This window comes from Phoca vitulina, unplaced genomic scaffold (assembly GCF_004348235.1).
Source record: "Phoca vitulina isolate PV1807 unplaced genomic scaffold, GSC_HSeal_1.0 scaffold3, whole genome shotgun sequence".
Taxonomy (NCBI): Eukaryota; Metazoa; Chordata; class Mammalia; order Carnivora; family Phocidae; genus Phoca; species Phoca vitulina.
Window position 1 is genome coordinate 93,393,986 of NW_022589706.1, and position 20,286 is coordinate 93,414,271.

The 20,286-nt window shown below is 37.0% G+C and overlaps 1 protein-coding gene across 3 annotated transcripts in view; it reads right to left on the reverse strand.

Annotated features, from left to right (window-relative positions):
* PDE5A (phosphodiesterase 5A) overlaps nucleotides 1-20,286 on the reverse strand; it is a 143,279-nt gene that overhangs the window by 62,712 nt on the left and 60,281 nt on the right. For all 3 annotated transcript variants that reach the window (XM_032401105.1, XM_032401107.1, XM_032401106.1), the window contains exons 7-9: nucleotides 19,328-19,395; nucleotides 10,058-10,166; nucleotides 8,959-9,046 (exon numbers count right to left, since the gene is read on the reverse strand). In XM_032401105.1, the coding sequence (XP_032256996.1) occupies nucleotides 8,959-9,046; nucleotides 10,058-10,166; nucleotides 19,328-19,395 (265 nt within the window). The remainder of the gene's footprint in view (nucleotides 1-8,958; nucleotides 9,047-10,057; nucleotides 10,167-19,327; nucleotides 19,396-20,286) is intronic.

The window sequence follows — 20,286 nt, forward strand, 5'->3', positions numbered from 1 at the left end:
GTTTATCTAGGATCTGGCTATCTCCCAAATCACATTTTCTTGAGAGTCACGTGTTTCATGCCTTATCCTCACATCACAACGTTAATTGCCTTTCAATTCTGACTAAAGTTGTCTCCTACTTGATGGCCCCTTTTCATAAACAAGATTTTTTTTTTTTTTAACACTTCATAAGAATTATTGTATGTCTGGAAAGGAAAAGACAACAGGAAGGGGTTGAGCCGTGGCTGTCAGCAGGCTCCTGGGCTTCTGACCTAGCTAAGTAACTCTCCTGCACGTCACTGAATGTGCATTAACAAGTATTAGTAAATACCTCTGGAATTCAAAGGTATTGAAATGAATGTTAAATGTACCAATATCAGGAGTTGGCTGTCACAATCACACCTCAGAGCGGAACAGCTAAAGTGTGTTTGCATTACAATCCACCAATCTAGATACAGATGTGTAGACAGAGCTAAGCTCAGCGCAAGAAAAGGGGTGAAGACAAATTATCCATTTAGGCGTATCATTTAATTCTCCTTTCAAAGCAGAATGGACAGTTATATTTAAATAGCATTCATGATCATCCTGCTGATTTCTTTATACCCTTCAGAAAATTTAATTCTATCAAACAAAAATACCCAAGTTAAAAAAAAAAAAAAGCTATGAAGAAGAAGGTTTATAACAAACAAACAGGGTCCCTTTATGGGAGAAAATACAAAGCCTGGACACATTTACAGATAGGGTTTTCAGAACTTCATTAATGACTGGAAGAGTGGCTAAAGAGTACAATAATGAAATTTAAAACTTGTCACTTGAGATGCCACATCTACCAGCAATCCATATAAAATCAGAATCACTGCTCTATAAAAACCAAGTACTTAATGCAGAACCCAAAATAAAACGAAACCACTCAGCAAAAATCAATTAATATACACGATCATGAAAGAAAATACTCAAAAACATTAGGCGAAAACCAAGAGCTAGAGCAGTTAGTAAAATCTCAGTGTCACTTCGTATTATTAGAGCACACGAAGTACTTGTACTGATGTTGCTTCATGTGGTCGTCACGGCAGCTCTGGGAGCTAGGCCGGCACCAAAGACATCTCCAGCAATTACGGGGAAGGGACTGACGGTTTCTAAAATCCACACAATTATGTTTCCTTTTCTGTAATTCCAGAGATCAGATGTTGTTACCAACCACAGTTTTTGTTCTGGCTTTTTGGCAGAGCAGGGGGTCAGCTCTTAGATCCTGCTTGTGGTCTCATGTACTCTCTACCATACAGGGTGGACTCCAAATCCAGCATCCTGCCTTGCTAAGATGTAAGACCTGTCCTTATCACCAATCTTGCGAATATTTTTTTTTTGCACTTGTCATTTGTCAATTATCTTCATCTGAGGTTTTCTGCTGTACAGTGTCTTGTTTTCAAGAGAAGCTTCCCCATTTTTTTTTAAGCTTCCCCACTTTAAGATGATATATGAACCTATATTTTCCCCTGGTACTTTTATAGATTCATTGTATCACATTTAACTTTTTAATTCAACTTAGTTTTTTTCCCCAAATTGCTACTGGATTCTTAAAATACTTGAATAGCTATCCCTTCTCCAATGATTTGAATTGCCACCTTAAATACTAAAGTCATACTTTTTTCAACTACTAGGTACTTTTCTCACATTTTATTATTTTTGAAATCAGTGTGCATCCTAATCAACTGCTTGACATAGTTTAATTGAAATAATTTTTTTTCTTTCTTGGAAGTACAGAAAATGAAGTCTTTCAATCATGGCACCTTAGAAACAATAAGCTATTCTATACCTATGTACCAGACTTGGGTCTGCATTTAGACTTTCTATTGTATTCCATCAATCTTTCCATCTTTTCTGGCACACATATGATCTTTTTTATTTAAAGATTTTATTTATTTGACACAGAGAGAGAGCGCACAAGCAGGGGGAGCAGCAGGAGAGGGAGAAGCAGGCTCCCCAGTGAGCAGGGAGCCCGATGTGGGGCTCGATCCCAGGACCCCGAGATCATGACCTGAGCTGAAGGCAGACACTCAACCAACTGAGTCACTCAGGTGCCTCCACATATGATACTTTTCATTATGATACTTTTCCAGTATTATTTTAATTTCTGACAGGCAAATCTCTATCCATCAACTCTGATTCTTTTCATATGTTATTCTTCCAGATGAGTTTTATAAATGTTGGTCAGGAACTCCCCCTTCCCTCTGAAAAAAAACTCTTGTGAGGAATATGTATTAAAATTGATATAAATCTGGGCGCCTGGGTGGCTCAGTTGGTTAAGCGACTGCCTTCGGCTCAGGTCATGATCCTGGAGTCCCTGGATCGAGTCCCGCATCGGGCTCCCTGCTCGGCAGGGAGTCTGCTTCTCCCTCTGACCCTCCCCCCTCTCATGTACTCGCTCTCTCTCATTCTCTCTCTCTCAAATAAATAAATAAAAAAAAAAAAAAAAAAAAATTGATATAAATCTAATCTGGGGAAAGTTGACCTCTTACAGAATAGGTTCTTATCATCGGGAAATGTTATGTCCCTTCACTTTTAAGTTACTCAGTAGAATATTACCGTTTTCCTCATAAAGATGCTACATATTTCTGGTTACATTTATTCTTTGCTATTACAAATGGGGTTTTTTTCTATTACTATTTTCAAACAAATTTGTCTTGGCATAAATTAAAGCTATTTCTCTTTAATAATTTGGTAACCAGGAACTTTTACAACTCTCTGTAGAGGGGGCACCGGGGTGTCTCAGTTGTTAAGCATCTGCCTTCGGCTCAGGTCATGATCCCAGGGTCCTGGGATCGAGCCCTGCATCGAGCTCTCTGCTCGGTGGGAAGCCTGCTTTTCCTTCTCCCACTCCCCCTGCTTGTGTTCCCTCTCTCAGTCTCTCTGTCAAATAAATAAATAAAATCTTAAAAAAAAAAGAACTCTCCATAGAGAAGTATTTTCAGCTGATTCCACTGGGCTTTCCACCTCACCATCTTATCATCTGGAAGTTTTTTAATTTTGCCTTTTCTTCTTCTGTATCTCACATTGTTTCATCTCCTCCGCTCTGGTTGCTTTGGTTAGAATTTCCTTTGGGCAGTTTTTTTTTTTTTTTTTATATTTGCTTTTTTTTTTAATGACTTTAAAAATAACTTTCTCAATTACTTCTATGAAATATTTATTTATTTATTTATTTATTTATTTATTTATTTATATATTTTATTTCTATGGAATATTTAAAACTTGAGTTAGTATTGGTTATTACCAATTTTTATGGAATTTCTCCATTTCATCAAAATGTATTACCTTTTTGGTATACTGTATTACCTAACATCTTTTAAAATTTCTTCTGTCTCTATAATTACATTTCCTTTCTCATTCCCATTTGTGTATTTCTCTTATTATCCTCATTATCTGTGTTGCCGGTTTATTATTATCGTATTCCCTCATTATCTCTTTTTTTCTCTCAATTGCTTTTCTCTGCTTTTGATTTATTCATTTATTAGGGGACAGCATAGAAAGTGAGAAAGAGAGTGCTGTTTTTCTAATTTCTTCAGTTGAGTGGTTAATTAAAATAATTTTATTATTTCTTAATTCAGAAATGACTAGTTTGTGTTGCATGTGTGTATATCATGAATACTTGTAAGTTTCTGATGGATATCTGACAGGAGCTTGTATTTGTAAATTATGAAATATAAACATAAATCTATAGTTGCTAATTAAATCCACTTCATTTTTTATATTAATTGATTCTTATGTTTCCTTATTTTATCCTGTACTTTAACCCTCTATGAGATGTGTACCAAAGGCTCCCATTATGACTGCCAGTTTGTCCATTTCTCCCTGTATTTTTAATAGCTTTGGCTTTTATATATCAATGATGTTAGTTTACTAGAAGCATTTACGACAATTATACTTTCTAGGTGGATTTTAACTTTAATCAGTGCAAAGCGTCCCTTTACATTATGTTTTTATCTTAAATTCGACTTTCTCTGATATTAATATTGTCATTGCTATTCAAATTTTGCCCATTTTATGTAAAATGTGTTCTTACGAATGGCATATACTTCATATCTTCCAGAAATTCCCTTATTATTTCTAGTCTAGTAAAGGTAAGTTTCTGTTTTCCAACACTGCTGTGAAGTTTTCCTTACTACTTTTTCAATCAAGTCTTTTTTTTTTTAATTTTTTTAAATTTAAACTCAATTAATTAACATATAGTGTATTATTGGTTTCAGAGGTAGAGGTCAGTGATTCATCAGTCTTATATAATACGCAGTGCTCATTACATCACGTGCCCTCCTTAATGTCCATCACCCAGTTACTCCATCCCCCCCCCACAGCAACCCTCAGTTTGCTTCCTAGAGTTAAGAGTCTCTTATGGTTTATATTTATTTTTATTTTATATATTTTCACTTTTATAATTTTAATCTTACTTCCTTAGTTTTATTTTTTTTTTCTCATGTTCTTCCAGTTATTATTCCCCTACGGTCTTATTGCCTGGAGCTTATTATAACTAAGCATAATTTACAATTCTCTGGGGAAAAAAACCGGATACTTTAAGCATTATAAGCAATGTGTTTCATGGATGACACAGTTTAATTATACTTGCATTAGGAACATCCTAGCAAATATTTTTATAAACAAATGAGCAGTTAGTGATATTGCCAAATGGCAACATTTAATATGAAAAATAAAGTGAAGTAGCGTCAAATTTAAAAATATAATTTTAGAATATTTATCTATGCCTTAGAATCAAATTGCAACACATAGATGAGCAAAGAATTAGGATAGTAATCAGTTTAGAACATGCATTCTGAGAAATACAGTTGAGCCGTGAACAACATGGATTAGAACTGCGAGGGTTCACTTGTTTGTGGATTTTTTTAAAATAAATATAGTACAGTACTGTAAATGTGGATTTTTTGGATAAATACAGTACTGTAAATCTATTTTATTCTTACGATTTTCTTAGTAACATTTTCTTTTTTCTAGCTTACCTGTTGTAAGAAAACAATATATAATATATATAACATTTTTAGAAAATATGTGTTAATCAATTGTTTCTGTTACTGGGAAGATTTCTAGTCAACAGTAGGCTACTAGTAGTTAGGTTTTGGGGGATTTTAGACTGCATGGGGGGTGTCAGTGCTCCTAGCCTCCACGTTGTTCAAGAGTCCACTGTACATATTTCTCATACTTCACTGTCAAGCGATGTGTGATATAACACTATAATTTTTGTTATACTTTTTCGGTAACAAAGAGATGAAAATGTAAGTTATTTAAAGTGGAGATGTTCTCAACATTTTTTTTTGGATGGGAATGGGACTAATTTCTTCAAAATCTGTCCTGAAATTGGCATGGAAAATTGGAATAAGAATTTCTGGTAAATGTGATTTGCGAAAAAGGCATATTTAGCCTAATAAATAGGGGAAATAATTGCTTAAAACAAATGAATGTTGAATGAGAAAAATATGTCCTTAATAGCACTGGAAGCAAAACTCTGGAAACACTCTGTATTAGCCAGAGCACTAAGAAAACATTTGATATGAAACAATACCTCGGGGAATACAACAGGCCCCATACTGGTCTAATGTCTATAATTTCATCTAAATGTCAGTAATGGAAAAATAGGAGGGGGAAGGAAGATTACAAAAAAACACATGGGCCTGTCTGCCTTTCTGCATGTAACTCTATGGGGATTCTCTATTAGAATTACATAATAGAGGAATCTGGCCTGTGCTATGTAAGGAAAATTATCTACAGCCATGACATTTTCCATGCTGCATCTGTGGGCACAAAACACAGGCGAGAACTCAAATTTTCTGTTTTGTCACACTTTTAAAGAGCAGGGAGCGCTGGAGATGTTTCTTCTTGTACTGGGAATCAACTTGAACCCCCACTGAAACGCCCATTTTTTCCTTTCTTTCTATTAATAGGGCATTTTTCCTCTCTGAAAATAACATTTGCTTACTTTTGGCTCTGTTATCAAGTAGGGTGACACGAAAGGCAGGCCAAGTCTGGTGACTTCAACAGGTATTTTTTTATTTTTTTGCTCACTTGAAGGAAACATGACAGGATCATAGCATATGAATTTTGAGCAGATCTGAAAGGTTATTTAGTTCAACTCTGCAGAGGTGAGTCATGTGCTCATAATGTTTTTAATGGTTAAAGGAAGAGGGGAACCAAATGGACACCCTGAGTCCGCTTCCCACCTGGGGCTGTTTGCACTTCACTGAACCAGCTTGCATTTGTGTCAAGTGATGACAAAGCCCGATATATAACTTCCTCCAGCGACTCCCCATGCCCCATTATGATTCCAAAGAGATGCTGCTGAGGAAAAGCAAAGATGTGACCTGATGTGGCAAGGGGCCCCTCAGTCCTCCTTATGAAAACCTATGAGGGAATAATGCATCCCTTCTGGAATTTCATTTCACATTTTCAAAGGTCAGAGGCAGCTTTGTAGTAAGTCTTCATGCTTATATCAAAAAGCATTAAAAATATATATTTCTAATGCATATTTTTTTTTAAAGATTTTATTTATTTACTTGACACACAGAGAGAGACAGCTAGAAAGGGAACACAAGCAAGGGGAGCGGGTGAGGGAGAAGCAGGCTCCTGGCCGAGCAGGAAGCCCGACGCGGGGCTCGATCCCAGGACTCTGGGATCATGACCTGAGCTGAAGGCAGACGCTTGACGACCGAGCCACCGAGGCGCCCCTAATGCACATTTCTAATGTAGTTTTCACCTTGCATTCCCTAGGAAATAAAATTTTAGAATATAACGTTTCCTTGGGATCATATGGTAAGGCACCCTTGTCAGTTTCCTTATTGCTTATGTTAGCAAACTGAGGGGTGATAATCTTGAAAAGAAAACCCCACACTGTGTATTCATCTTTTCTTTTTGAGAGCTGTGAAGAGTGCAGGGGACCAAACGGCCCAGCCGGGAGTCGCCGGGCTGGTTTCCCAGAGACTTTACAAGGCAATTCACCAGGTCAGGATCTGACTCCTCGCCCTGTAGGCTTAGAAACTAGAAGACCATGGCTGACAGAGCCATCTCTCTGGGGTAGAGTCACAGTCCCTAAGTTCACGAGACTGCTAACACCAGAATATTCACGGATAGCACAAAACAGATCTGTCCCAGGGAACAGGAGCACATGCACCTGCTCAACTCCAGCCCACTGCCTCAAGCCCAGCTCACAGATTTCTAAGAAGACACAACTGTCAAAGCAATCAATGCATTTTTGAGTATACGAATAATACAGTCTCCTCCTATGAGTTCAGCTACCTTGGGAAAAAATAATCAGAACAAGGGAAGTCAGACTGGTGGGATGCTCAATGGCATACGCCAGTGCATGCATCTCACACCAGCAAAGGGACTGGTGTCATCGACCGCGACAACCTGCTACACCCACTGCCCCCTAAGCGATGGCCTCACCACGTGGTCAGAAAACTCTACCCACACTGATACAACTTACTGCATCTGTCTCCACTTGGCGGGGGGGGGGGGGGTGGGGGGGGTGGGCAAAGATTTCCTGACCCCTGGACAGAACCTCAATAGGTACTTTCAATATTTGCCTTTTTTTCCCTATTTTCCTTAATAATACCTCCCTCCGCTGCCTTTCTGACTGATAGCTTCCTTCAATAAAATTATAGTTAAGTCTTGCAACCTGGAAACTACTCAGACTTTTTAAGGTAAATTTATAGTCTTTTTTTTTTTTTTTTTTTTAAAGATTTTATTTATTTATTTGAGAGAGAGAGAATGAGAGAGAGTGAGTACATGAGAGGGGGGAGGGTCAGAGGGAGAAGCAGACTCCCTGCCGAGCAGGGAGCCTGATGCGGGACTCGATCCAGGGTCTCCAGGATCATGACCTGAGCCGAAGGCAGTCGCTTAACCAACTGAGCCACCCAGGCGCCCGGTAAATTTATAGTCTTGCAACCTGGAAACTACTCAGACTTTTTAAGGTAAATTTATAGTCTTGCAACCTGGAAACTACTCAGACTTTTTAAGGTAAATTTATATTTCTAAGCCTCCCTTCATTAGGGTTTCTTTCTTTCTTTTTTTTTTTTTTAAGATTTTATTTATTTTTTTGACAGAGAGAGACCGCGAGAGAGGGAACACAAGCAGCGGGAGTGGGAGAGGGAGAGGCAGGCTTCCCACTGAGCAGGGAGCCCGATGTGGGGCTCGATCCCAGGACCCTGGGATCATGACCCGAGCCGAAGGCAGATGCTTAACTGACTGAGCCACCCAGGCGCCCCTTCATTAGGGTTTCTATTTAAAAGTTTAGCCTTTAGAAGGTCCTCATATTTCCAAGTTCTCGGGACAACATTAATAGTTCAGACTACTTTCGCATGTCAATCATGCATGATTGTCATATAAAACCTTATACTTTCTGTACTACTCTTAATATAGACAAGAAACAAATATGTCAATAATAGGTAACATCATTCCATATTTTCCTGGGGATGCATTCTTCCAATATTCCTGAAGTAGACATTTTTCTATTACCTTAATATAAGAATGTAAGCTCCCTGAGGGTGAGGATTTCCACTTTGCTCACCAATTTATTACAGATCACCGGAACACTGGAGTGCTCAATAAATATTTTTGAACGAATGAATACAATCTAAAATGTAAACCCCATATTAAAAAAAAATCAGAAGCAAGAAATGAGACTCTCTAAAACAATACACATTATCAACTTGATGTCTCTCAGTCTACAACCTTTCAACACATCATTCTTCAACAAAAATCCTGTTGAAAAGCATTATAATAATTACTAAAAGACATTATAGTTAAGATATTTAACAATGTATATTAACATTTATCAATATAAAATTATTTCAAAATTCTTTTATTATTCCAATTTTTATCTTTTTTTCACACGTTCTATTTCTCAGAATTACACCTGAAGGAAAGAAGTTTCTGGGAATACATTTTTTTCTTTAATAAGTGCAGATTAGTAAAAGGCTTTACCTATCACTTTATTCTTCTTTCCATTTTTTATAGGCGTACAAAGCAAACTTCTAATGCATTGCTGGTTTACATTTCCTGTGTTTTCATTCTAAACAAAAACAAAAATAAAACAAAGCAGGTGCAAATTATGAAGAGACTGATTTTCCCACTAGGTGCTATATAAACTAGATCAGACATCTGAAACCACTAACATATTCATTCATCTTTTATTAGCAGGCGATAACATCAGAGTGCAGAAAATGTACAAATTATAATGAAGTTCATGTAAATGCAATATGCAGCAATTAGTTTTTACATTATTAAGAGTAAGAAATATCCTATATTTCTTTTTTTTTTCATTCTAAACTTTCCAAGCAGCTTTTGGTAATATTAAGCAAAATCTTTATGCAATTATTTACTATACTGGTGTAGTAGATGTCTCAGTAACTTCACAAGACCAGCAGAATCCAAAAAGCACTCTATTACTTCAGATGCTCCATGTTACAGACTTGTCTTTCTTTAGGACTGCCACTGTTTCTATTGCCCATATCGCTAAAGTTCTAAAGAGGTCTTCTAGATACCCAAATAACAAAATCAAGGCAGCGGCTCAAAGTGCAACACTTTTCCGGAGATGAGAGAAAACACTAGAATTCAAAGTTTCCAATGCCTGAGAAACTGATCTTTGTAGCTTTGCTGTCAAAGAAAACATACTCATTTCTCCATAGAGCTACTCACGGTAGTAGATTACCAGTTAAGTCAGTTCGAGCCATACGGCACTTAGTTTTTAAGGATAAACTCAAGAACTCTAGCAACACTATGTAAGGAATGTCATTGACATTAAGTAGGTAATAGTTAAATTGCCCCATAAATTAGTTTATGGTCATTCATTATTACACATCACAAAGCTGAAAAGTACAGGGAAAAACACTTGAGTACAGCTGACCACCCCTCAACAGATGTCATGAGCTATTGTATTTTCCTTCATCAGATCAGGGAAAGCACCGTTCACTCTGAAATACAGCCAGTTCTTGGGCTAGGCCTTCAGCTGAAGAGTCCCTAGAAGTACAGATCTGATGGGAAAATAGTGTTCGAGCTCCAAGTTCAAAACTGGTTTACTTACTGTCCAGGGAAATCTTTTGTCCTTACTGACATCTGGGATATTAAGTGGTTCCATAGTATTTTTGACATACTGAGCATACATGTAATTGATTCTGTTTGCATCACGTTCCCTGCGGAAAAAACAGATATGAGTTATTTCTGTGCACTGAAGAAACATGGGCAAAACAAAGTTAATGATAATAAGAGATACACACCAGTCTTAAATTATAGGGTAAAGTGTGTATCTTCATTGGAAAATGCACTTTAAATGTGATGATTTGCAACTTTGTAGTTACTATAATTTAAATGTTTTGAAAAGACAAAGACCCACAATTTTTCAGCTGTCTAAAACAAATTTTAAAATGCCATTAAGTAACGCTACTGCTACTGTTAATGGGCATGTTGATTTTTGTGCCATTCATGTAAAATTCGTATGAGTTTTCTTTCATGTCTTCTTTTTTCCTCAGATTATAGAATGACTAAGGTCTAGTGCCTGTTTCACTTCCTCGATTATTTGCTTTATCCACCACAATCATCGTTTACACATTTCAAACCAAGGGGAAAATCAAGCATGCCTGGGAGAATTTTATTAAGGTTTTCTCTCTTCTTTTTTTCTACTTTGAGATACTTTATGATACTTTTTCAAGTGAAAAATTTATCTTCTTCAAAAAACTTTCTTGAGCTTAACAGTATTTTCCCGTTTTTTCCCATTTCTTACTTAATAGGCTGAATATTAAAGATTAATCAGATGTCAGAGGGTACATAAGCACAATGCCAGGGCTGCAGCTGGGAAAACAAGAGAGAACATGTTTTTACATCAGGAAACTTTATATGTTCCCAGAGATGGGGATGAATTGGGCAAAGAGTGTCAGGTTGTGGAAATTTACTCAAATTATAAGGATATGCCTATCTTAATTATAATATCACTAACTGAAGAAATAGGAGAGTCTAATAGTGAGAGATAGTTGAAAATAAAATACATGCCTCTCGAAGTTCCAATATTTTCCCTATCTTCCATCCTCCCCCCCCAGCCTGCCCAACCTGACCAAACTGCCTCTTGGGATGGCACTCTTGAGCACTACTTATTTAGTGATTTCACCAAGACTCCTGAAGTCTGTGGCCTCATTCCTGGCCAAGATATTTTAGCCTTTCCTTTCTTTGCTGTACACTTTAGTTTTGGTGTAACTTGGTCAAAATGGGTGAAATTTGACCTGTGTCCAGTACTGTATATAAATGAAAAAGAATAAAGAGCAAATGACAATAGTCACAGAGTAGATAAATTCCAGAATGGACATTTACTGAGACGACACTGATCATCTGTAAAGGCACGCGGATTGTCCAACAAATCAAACCTGAGACCTGGCTCCTCTTTCATGCATACTATCTGGGTGGAATCCCAAGAAAAGGGTAGGAGATAAGTGCAGGATTTTGGTTAATAAAATAATTAAAAAAAAAAAAACAACTATTCATAAATAGCTGAAGTCTCAGGAAAAGAAAGTAAGAAGCTTTAATAAAGGTAAGAAAAATGGAATGGAGGTCATGGGGAGAAAGAAGTACACTGGAGAAGATACCCTTGTCCAAATCTTTTTTAAAATAACACTACTAATGACTTTTATTATTCTTATCACCATCCTTATGTTCACAGTGGGAGCCAGATGAAACCCAAAATAGTTAAGCGACTTGCCAGAGATCCTAAGATCAGACCTACAGGCATTAACATAGAGAAGAAGTAATTTAAATTACTTATAAATCACTAGAAATCAAATTCTTTTTTCTTTTTAATTTCCTGAAAATTTTCAGTTTCCCTAATGGTGACCTTAATGAAAGATAAGTATTAAGATTTATTAAGGTACGCGATACCATTTTGTTTCTTACTCTCTAAGAAACAAGCTGGTGAATTCTCAGTTCCCGCACTCAGTAAACACAGACTGAGCACCTGCCCACGAGAGGCACCCCTAGTGCCCCATGGGAGACGAGCTCATGCAGGTCAGTAGCGGTCACAAGGAGCTTACAATCTAGCAGAGGCCAGGACACAGCACGGAGAGGAGAACCCGTCCAGTTGTATGTCCTGTTTGGGTCGAGTCCAGTGCAGAGGCTTCCAGCTGTCCCCTCCATAACTCTCCTCTGTTCGTCTTGATCTGGACACACGGCCACACAGAACAAACCCTATGCTGCCCAGCCACCTCAGTGGTTTGGTGTCATCATGTAAGTTCTAGTCAACAGCTGTAAGAAGAAATATGGCTGCTTCTAGAAACCTCATGTACGAGAAAGCTGGTGCATGCTCTCTGCCTTTCCTTTTACTGGCCACCCCCTGCCCCCACTCCCCTTTAAAATATGGGTATGATTAGAGGAGCTGCATCCCTGACACTGAAGGCAAGGGCCACACCCTAGAGAAGTGGAGTAGAAAGCCCCAAGGTGCCCGGGGCCCTGAGGCCTTTGTGGAGAACAGCTGCAGCACCTGAGGTGCCAACCTGTGGGCTTTTACAGGAGAGAGTAATTATACTGCATTCTGGTTTAAGCTATTTTGGGAAGGGGGGTGTTATGATTTGCAGTCAAGCCTAATCCTCGTTAATGCAATTGGTAAAATGCAAGCACCACACATGTGGGCAAGATCGACAGATAACACCTACATGGAGTGGGTTAGGGAAGAGGTAGCATTAGAGAAATGTGTAAAAGGCTGCATAAGATTTAAGGATGGGGAGAAACACATCAGGGATGAAAGGGAGGGTGTTCCAGCAGGAAAAAAAAAAAAAAAAACCCTCAGCATAAAACACGTCTCTGAAATGTAAGAGTTCTACCTATGGGGTATTTGGGAAACATGAACTAGATTGGTAGGAATAAAATGATGGTTTCAGGCTGAAGATGTGAGGCTAGGGCAGATAGTGGATTATTCTGAAAGAGCAATGCAAAGAATATGGATCTCATTCTTTAAATAGCAGGAGTATCATGGTGGCCTTAAACCATGCCTCTCAGAGCTCCAACTGCAGGGAGCATCACTGGCGGGTGTCTCTAGCTGCGGTGTTCTAGATCCCGGGACCCCCCCCCCCCCTCGCTCCCTTACGCACCGAGGCCACGCCTCCCGCGGCTGCTTCTAGATGAAGACTGAGCCCAGAGGGATACGAAGGCAGACCCAGTTCTGGGAGATCTGGGATTCTTCTGACAGGAGACCGGCTAGAGGACTCCCCAGAAGTCTTGCCACCCTCACAACTGCCCGGCTGTCCAAAACACTCCTTCCTTCTTCACCCACCTCCACACACTCTCTCACTCTTCACTGAAGTACAGTTGGCACACAATGTTAACCTTAGTTTCAGGTGTACAACATAGGATTCAGCAACTCTGTTCTGCTGTGCTCACCACAAGTGTAGCTACCATCTGTCACCATACATCGCTGTTACGGTACCACTGACTGTATTTCCTATGCTGGACCTTTCCTCCCCATGACTTATTCATTCCATAACTGCAAGCCTGTGTCTCCCACTTCCCTTCACCCCTTTTGCCCATCCCTCCACTCCCCTTCTTTTCCCTCTTTTTTCACTCTAGGTCAGACTTGTGGGGGGTCCATGGCTCTCTTAGCTCTGTCCCCTTTTATCCTCACAGGGGATTTCCCCTAATAAATTTCTTGCACATTTAATCCAGTCTTGGCATTTGCTTCTTGGAGGACTTGGGCTAATTCCGACACCTAAAGCATTTTGCACAGTGGCTATCAGTGGAATGTACATGAGTATACCCTCGGGAAGACAGGGACATGGAGCTGGGGCTCACGGAGAAATTTTTGTGCTTTAGAACTAAATGGGAATCATTGCAAGCTATGTAAACCAAAGACAAAAAACACATCAGAGACATGGAAATAACAGGCAACACTGACTTAGTACTTACTACGTGCCAGAAATTTTCTGAAGCATTTTGTGTGCATCATCTCATTTAGACCTTACTACAATCCTGCTATCAGTATCCCCATTTTACAGACGAAGAAATTGAGGCTTTGAGAGGTTAATTCATTTACAAAACGCCCCACAGCTAGTAAGTGGCGGAACTTAAATTTCAATCAGTCTGACTTTAGACTCTACACTCTTTTCCTACTCAGTATGCACAGTTCTTTTTTAAAGTAGTAAAAACCTTTTTACTACTTTTTACAGTGTCACTAGTATATATATTCCAAGAAAGTGAGCTTAAAGAATTAATTCTATGCATTTGTCATTTTATGATAAAAATGTTCATTTATAAATTAACATCAAGTTAACTGACATGGAATTACAGCACTAAAATATCATTTTTTCCTTCTAATTGGGTGGCTCTTATGAACTGAAGCACAGAAACTCCAAAACCTCCCACCATCTGGAAATGAGCTAGCTTTCCTTCTGAAATTTATAGGCAACCCAAGTCCCAAATGTCTTCCTGTGCTTTATCTCACTGACGATGTGATTCTGATGATTATGTATAATGTTCACCTTGAATATTTATTTTTTCATTTTACACTTAACATTGCAAATCTGTCTTCAATGTGTTATTTTAATTTATAAATGATAATTAGTGGGTTGGTTGGACAAATGCCAAGTGAGCAATGCTTTTCAACTGAAATGACTGGTCTAAAAGAATGATTTGCTTACTGCTGACATCATAAAATTGCCTAGCATTTCATCTCATGGGAGAGTGTTTGGATTGGCAAAGTGTTTAAGGATGAGCATCGAAGAGTCTTGAATTCTATCAATAACCAATTTCAGCAATGTAATAAAGAGTCTGCTGGTAAAGTGGCAATATCAGTTTAGTCCTTTGTCAAAATGCTGAAGTCACTACACATCATTTTTAATTCAGAGGTTTGGCAAAATTAGGCTTAATATCTAATGTTTATAAAAATAATAAAAAATATTTACATCACTTAAAGACCTTTTATTGTGTCATTAGTATAAAGGCTAAGTTTAAAATGTTTAGCTGAAGGGCTCCTGGGTGGCTCAGTCAGTTAAGCATCTGCCTTCAGCTCAGGTCATGATCCCAGCGTCCTGGGATCAAGCCCCGCATCAGGGTCCTTGCTCAGCGAGAAGCAGGCTTCTCCCTCTCCCTCTGCCTGCCACTCCCCCTGCTTGTTCTCTCTCTCTCTCTCTCAAATAAATAAATAATAAAATCTTAGAAAAATTTTTTTAAATAAATAAATTTTTAAAAATATTTTTTAAATAAATAAATATTTTTTTTTTTTTTTAAGATTTTATTTATTCATTTGACAGAGAGACAGAGAGAGAGAGCACAAGCAGGGGGAGTGGCAGAGGGAGAGGGAGAAGCAGACTCCCAGCTGAGCAGGGAGCCAGATATGGGCCTCAATCCCAAGACCCTGGGATCATGACCCCAGCCGAAGGCAGAAGCCTAACCAATTGAGCCACCCAGGCGCCCCTCTATTTGGGATTCTTATTAAATCCATGTATTATCTTTATTTTTAAAGTTTTATTTATTTATTTTAGAGAGAGAGAGTGCTCGAGAGCACATGGTGGGGAGGGGCAGAGGGGGAAGGAGAGAGAAACTCTAAGCAGACTCCGCGTTCAGCATGGGGCTTGATCCCAGGACCGGTGATCATGACCGGTGGAGATGCAGCTCTCGCTGACCCCAGCATTATTTTTTAAATAAATAAAATGTTTAGTTGCTATAAGGCATTAGTGAATACTTTTAAATACTGTAAAATTAGTTAATGAAGCAGCTACAATGATCCATTAAATTACTCTCTTTTAAGGTAATCACCCTGAACTATTTAGACTTTATAAAAATATCTTTATACTAAGACTATCTTGGAATGATTAAAAAAATAAATGGAAAAATACCTTCCATTTTGTCTACAGAAAGGGAACATAGTATTCGTCAGAAATAAATCAGACTATACTTTTTTTTAATGCATATTTACCAGTAGAGGTCACTATCACACCAAATAGCCTTGTTCGGCTACCATTAGAAATTAGAGGATCAGGCTGAATTTGTAATAAAATCAAAATGCCAATACGTAAAATGTAATTATATAGACTTATGCTGCTGTACAAATATTCAAAGGTAAATGTAGATAACTCAACATTTTAAACTTTTTCTTGATCTTACTTTTTAAATTCAAGTATAATATATGGTGTTACATTAGTTACAGGTGTACAATATAATGATTCAACAATTCCATACGCTTCTCAGTGCTCATCAAGATAAGTGCACTCCTAATCCCCTTTATCTATTTCATCCATCCCCTTACCCACCTCCCTCTGGCAAACACCAATTTATTCTCTGTATTTAAGATTCTGTTTTCTGGTTTGTCTCTTTTTTATTTTGGTTGTTCATTTATTTCTTAAATTCCATATATGGTCATTTTATATCATTTATATTATATGTTATTTTCATATCATTTATATCATATATCATTCCATCATTTTATACTTTTAATATACAGTATCATACCTATGGACATATGTAAACACATTAAATATATGTCTATATTTATATATGTAGCAATTCATTATGCAATCTGAAAAGTAAAAGAATCAAATATTTACATGTGTCTTATCTAGAAGCTTTCTAAAACATTATAAAAAGCAACAAAAATGTTATGGCATCATAAAATCAAAATTATATTGATGTTCTTCCTAGGAATAAGAAACTTCATTACTGATTTAGGCAGGAGATACCAGCATTTAAAAGGGATATACACATAATCACCAAGACATGGGCTTATTATCATATATTCAAAAAGGACTCGATACTAACTAAAACTAAATGTCCAATATGCCAGAAAACACAATGGCACACAGAGGGGCTTAGGAAAGAACACACATGGAAATGGGACAGATACTTGTCATGACCAGCAATGCCAAGAGGGAAGCAGGGGTCGGCTACTCAATTTAACTTTGTGAACGAAAAACTCCAGGTACCAGAAAAATTTCTAGAGATAACATGGTTTATCTACTTTTACCTATGCACCCCAGGCCCAAGTCAGCAAAAAAGGCCTAAGTCAGGTGTACCAGGGGTCAAATGAATTCCCCAGCTGCCCCCAAGTTACATCTGCCCCTTTGCTAATTCCTCAAATTCTTTTAATCAGAGAAAACGTATTTCATTGTATCAGACTGTTAAAATAATAGTCTAGAAGTAATGAGTCTTGATTTACATAGAATCACTTAACCAACTAAACTTTAAGTCACTATGGTCAACGGTATCTCCATCTTGCTGAGGGAAGACATAAGAGGATAGAACACGTGAGAGAGGATGAGGGGAAGAGAAGAGGATGGAAGACAGGTCTGCAGGCCTCACACCGATCCTGGGGGTCAGTATTAAGAGGGTTTGAACAAAACCAGCTGTCCACTGAAGTATTCTGTTCTTGAAGATAGCTATAAACTCAGGCAATTGTGCTTTGCAATTCTGCTTTACATGATCTACAGAGATGATTTTCATTTTGTTTCCAATTTTTCATTACAACAATTTTCTTCCAATTTTTTATTAACATTTTGAAATATACAAAAAAGTTGAAAGTAATATCCCACTCTAGATTCAACAATTTTTAATGGTTTTACCAATTTGTTTTATCTACATATGTTTGTGTGAATATACTTATTTGTTTAAATATATGAAATTTAAATATATTTACTTATTTATCTTTGGCTGAACCATTTTAAAGTAAGGTGCAGACATCCTAATATTTCATCCTTAAATACACCAGGATGAATCTCCTAAAAATAAAAAGTTTCCTACTAACCACAGTATCTTTTTATTTCCAAAGAAAAGTAACAGTAACTCCCCATCAACCATCTACTATCCAGTCCATATTCACATTTCCAATTGTTCTCAAAAACTGTTCATTGATAGTTGTTTTAATGAGAATCCAACCAAGATTTATGCATTGCATTTGGCTATTATGTCCAAGATAGTCCTTCCCTCCATTTTGTTCAAGGACACTGATTTTTTTAAAAAACCAGGCCAGTTATCTTATAGAATGTTCTATAGTTTAGATTTGTCAGAGGTTATTTTTAAAGCACCACTACCAAAGAGCTTGGCTACTGAGGACTGTGCTAATTGCAACACTATCCACTAAATGAAATAATGTTCCAATAGGTCAACTGTAGTGAAAAAAATATGAAACTTTAATAACAAATAGGAAAGTTAAGACAATGTTCTATTTCCATGATCATATGAAGCTTTTAGATAAACATCAATAATTAGGGATAAAATAATTTGAGACAAATGATTGTAGGAAGTGAAATAATTTGAAACAAATGAACAATGAAAATTATTTATTTTTATTAAGGGTGAAAAAGGGAATCTGAAAAAGAACATTTGGTAGTTTACTCTAAATCCTTTCTAAAGTTCTTCAAAAAGCACAAATAAAATTGGGGAAATGATATCCCTAACCTCAATCGTATCAATACTTTGTATTATCCACGTGATAATTAACAACAAAAAATTAATACAAATTTTTAAATTACAAAAAACATGACAAAGAAATGAACTGCAATAGAGATCTGGTTTCATTCTAGCCATCGGGTATATGTATTGGTGTGACTGGGTTCATAGGCTTCCTTCTATTATTAATTAAATCCCTGTGGCTGATTCCAAATCACAGCAGACTCAAAGAGAAATTTGTTCAGAAACCTATCAAATTTCCAGTGAGGGTCTAATATGCAGTGAAACATATAATTGCAATACAGACTTATGGATCTTAAATGAGCCAGTTCACAAAAATACCTTACCCAGGCCTTGGGACACCATTCACTATATTAGACTTGGACACCATTCACTATATTAGCACTTCTCTTATAGGTCAACTGTAGGGAGAAAAAGTCCTGGAACTCTGTCATCAAATAGTAAAGTATTTTTTACAAATAAAATTATTGATGGTCGGAGGGAAGCAGCCCGTAGCTTCTACGTCTTAAACAGGTCATACAATAAACAGTTTAGCCAGCATTACATATACTGGCTTAAACAATGTGGGGGTTATGGGGTGTCAACACCCTACATAGTCAAAAATCTGCATATAACTTCTGTCTCCCCCAAAACTTAACCAATAGCCTACTGTTGACCAGAAGACTTACCGATAACATATACAGTTGATTGACATATATTTTGTATGTTATATGAATTATATACTGTATTTTACAATAAAGTAGGCTAGAGAAAAGAAAATGTTACTAAGAAAATCATTTAAGGAAGAGAAAATACATCTATAGTAGTGTACTATATTTATAAAAAAAAAAAAAATCCATCTCTCAGTAGACCCACACGGTTCCAATCGTGCTGTTCAAGGGTCTGCTTACTTGTGATAAAGACAGAGAATGAATTATTTTACCTTGTTAAAGTATCTGACGATTTTTCTAATTCCTCACACTCCATGTGGAACACACTAGAAAAAGAATCCTGAAAACAGAGCAACAACACAGACTGAGAAGTAAGTTTGACAATGTAATGAAATCTATCTAGATACACACACGCAAGTCGGTGGAATTGACGGAAGACACCAATACTCGTGATATTTTTTGAACTTATTCTCAGACTAAACTGACACAAGTACTCACTGCCTGGCAGCCTCAAGTCTGCTTCCCATGTTCTTACTGTTTCTGAGACTCACCTGCAAAAATGCTCGTTTGCGTATTACTTGGTTTTTGTTTTTCTAGCCGGTGCTAATGAATATCTTAGCTTCAAATTTTCTCCGTATTTATTCAACATCCTCATGTTTTAGCTTTTATGCATACATTGATTGCTGTTGTTAGATCTTTTTAAAAGACATGCAATTCAGTAATATTTTATGAATACTTAATGAAAATAATTGTGAAGATTTTAGCAACATAGAGAAGTACTTTGAAATTACATTAAAAAACAGAATACATATTCATACCCATGCTGTATTTACAACTGAATAAAGAATTGGAGGGAAACACAGAAATAAAACAATGATATTAGTTTAATTTGGGGAGGAAGAACTGAGTACTGTATTTTTCTTGCTTACATTTGGATTTTTGCTCATGTTGCTGAAATAATTTTAATCAAAAAGTTATAATATAAATGAACATCAAGTCACTTGATTCCTAAAATTAAGTTAAAAAGTGAGCAAAATATATAAACGGCATATAACTGAGCTATACTTCAAAGCACCAGTGATCCAAGTCAGTTGCTGACATGATAGATGGTAACTGGTAAAAGCATAAGCTGAATGTTAATTAAAGTGATATTTAAGTTGTCTAAAAAAGGAGTGCCGTACATATAACTTTCAAAAATTAAATGCTAAAGAACAGGTCACAGAGCATAAAT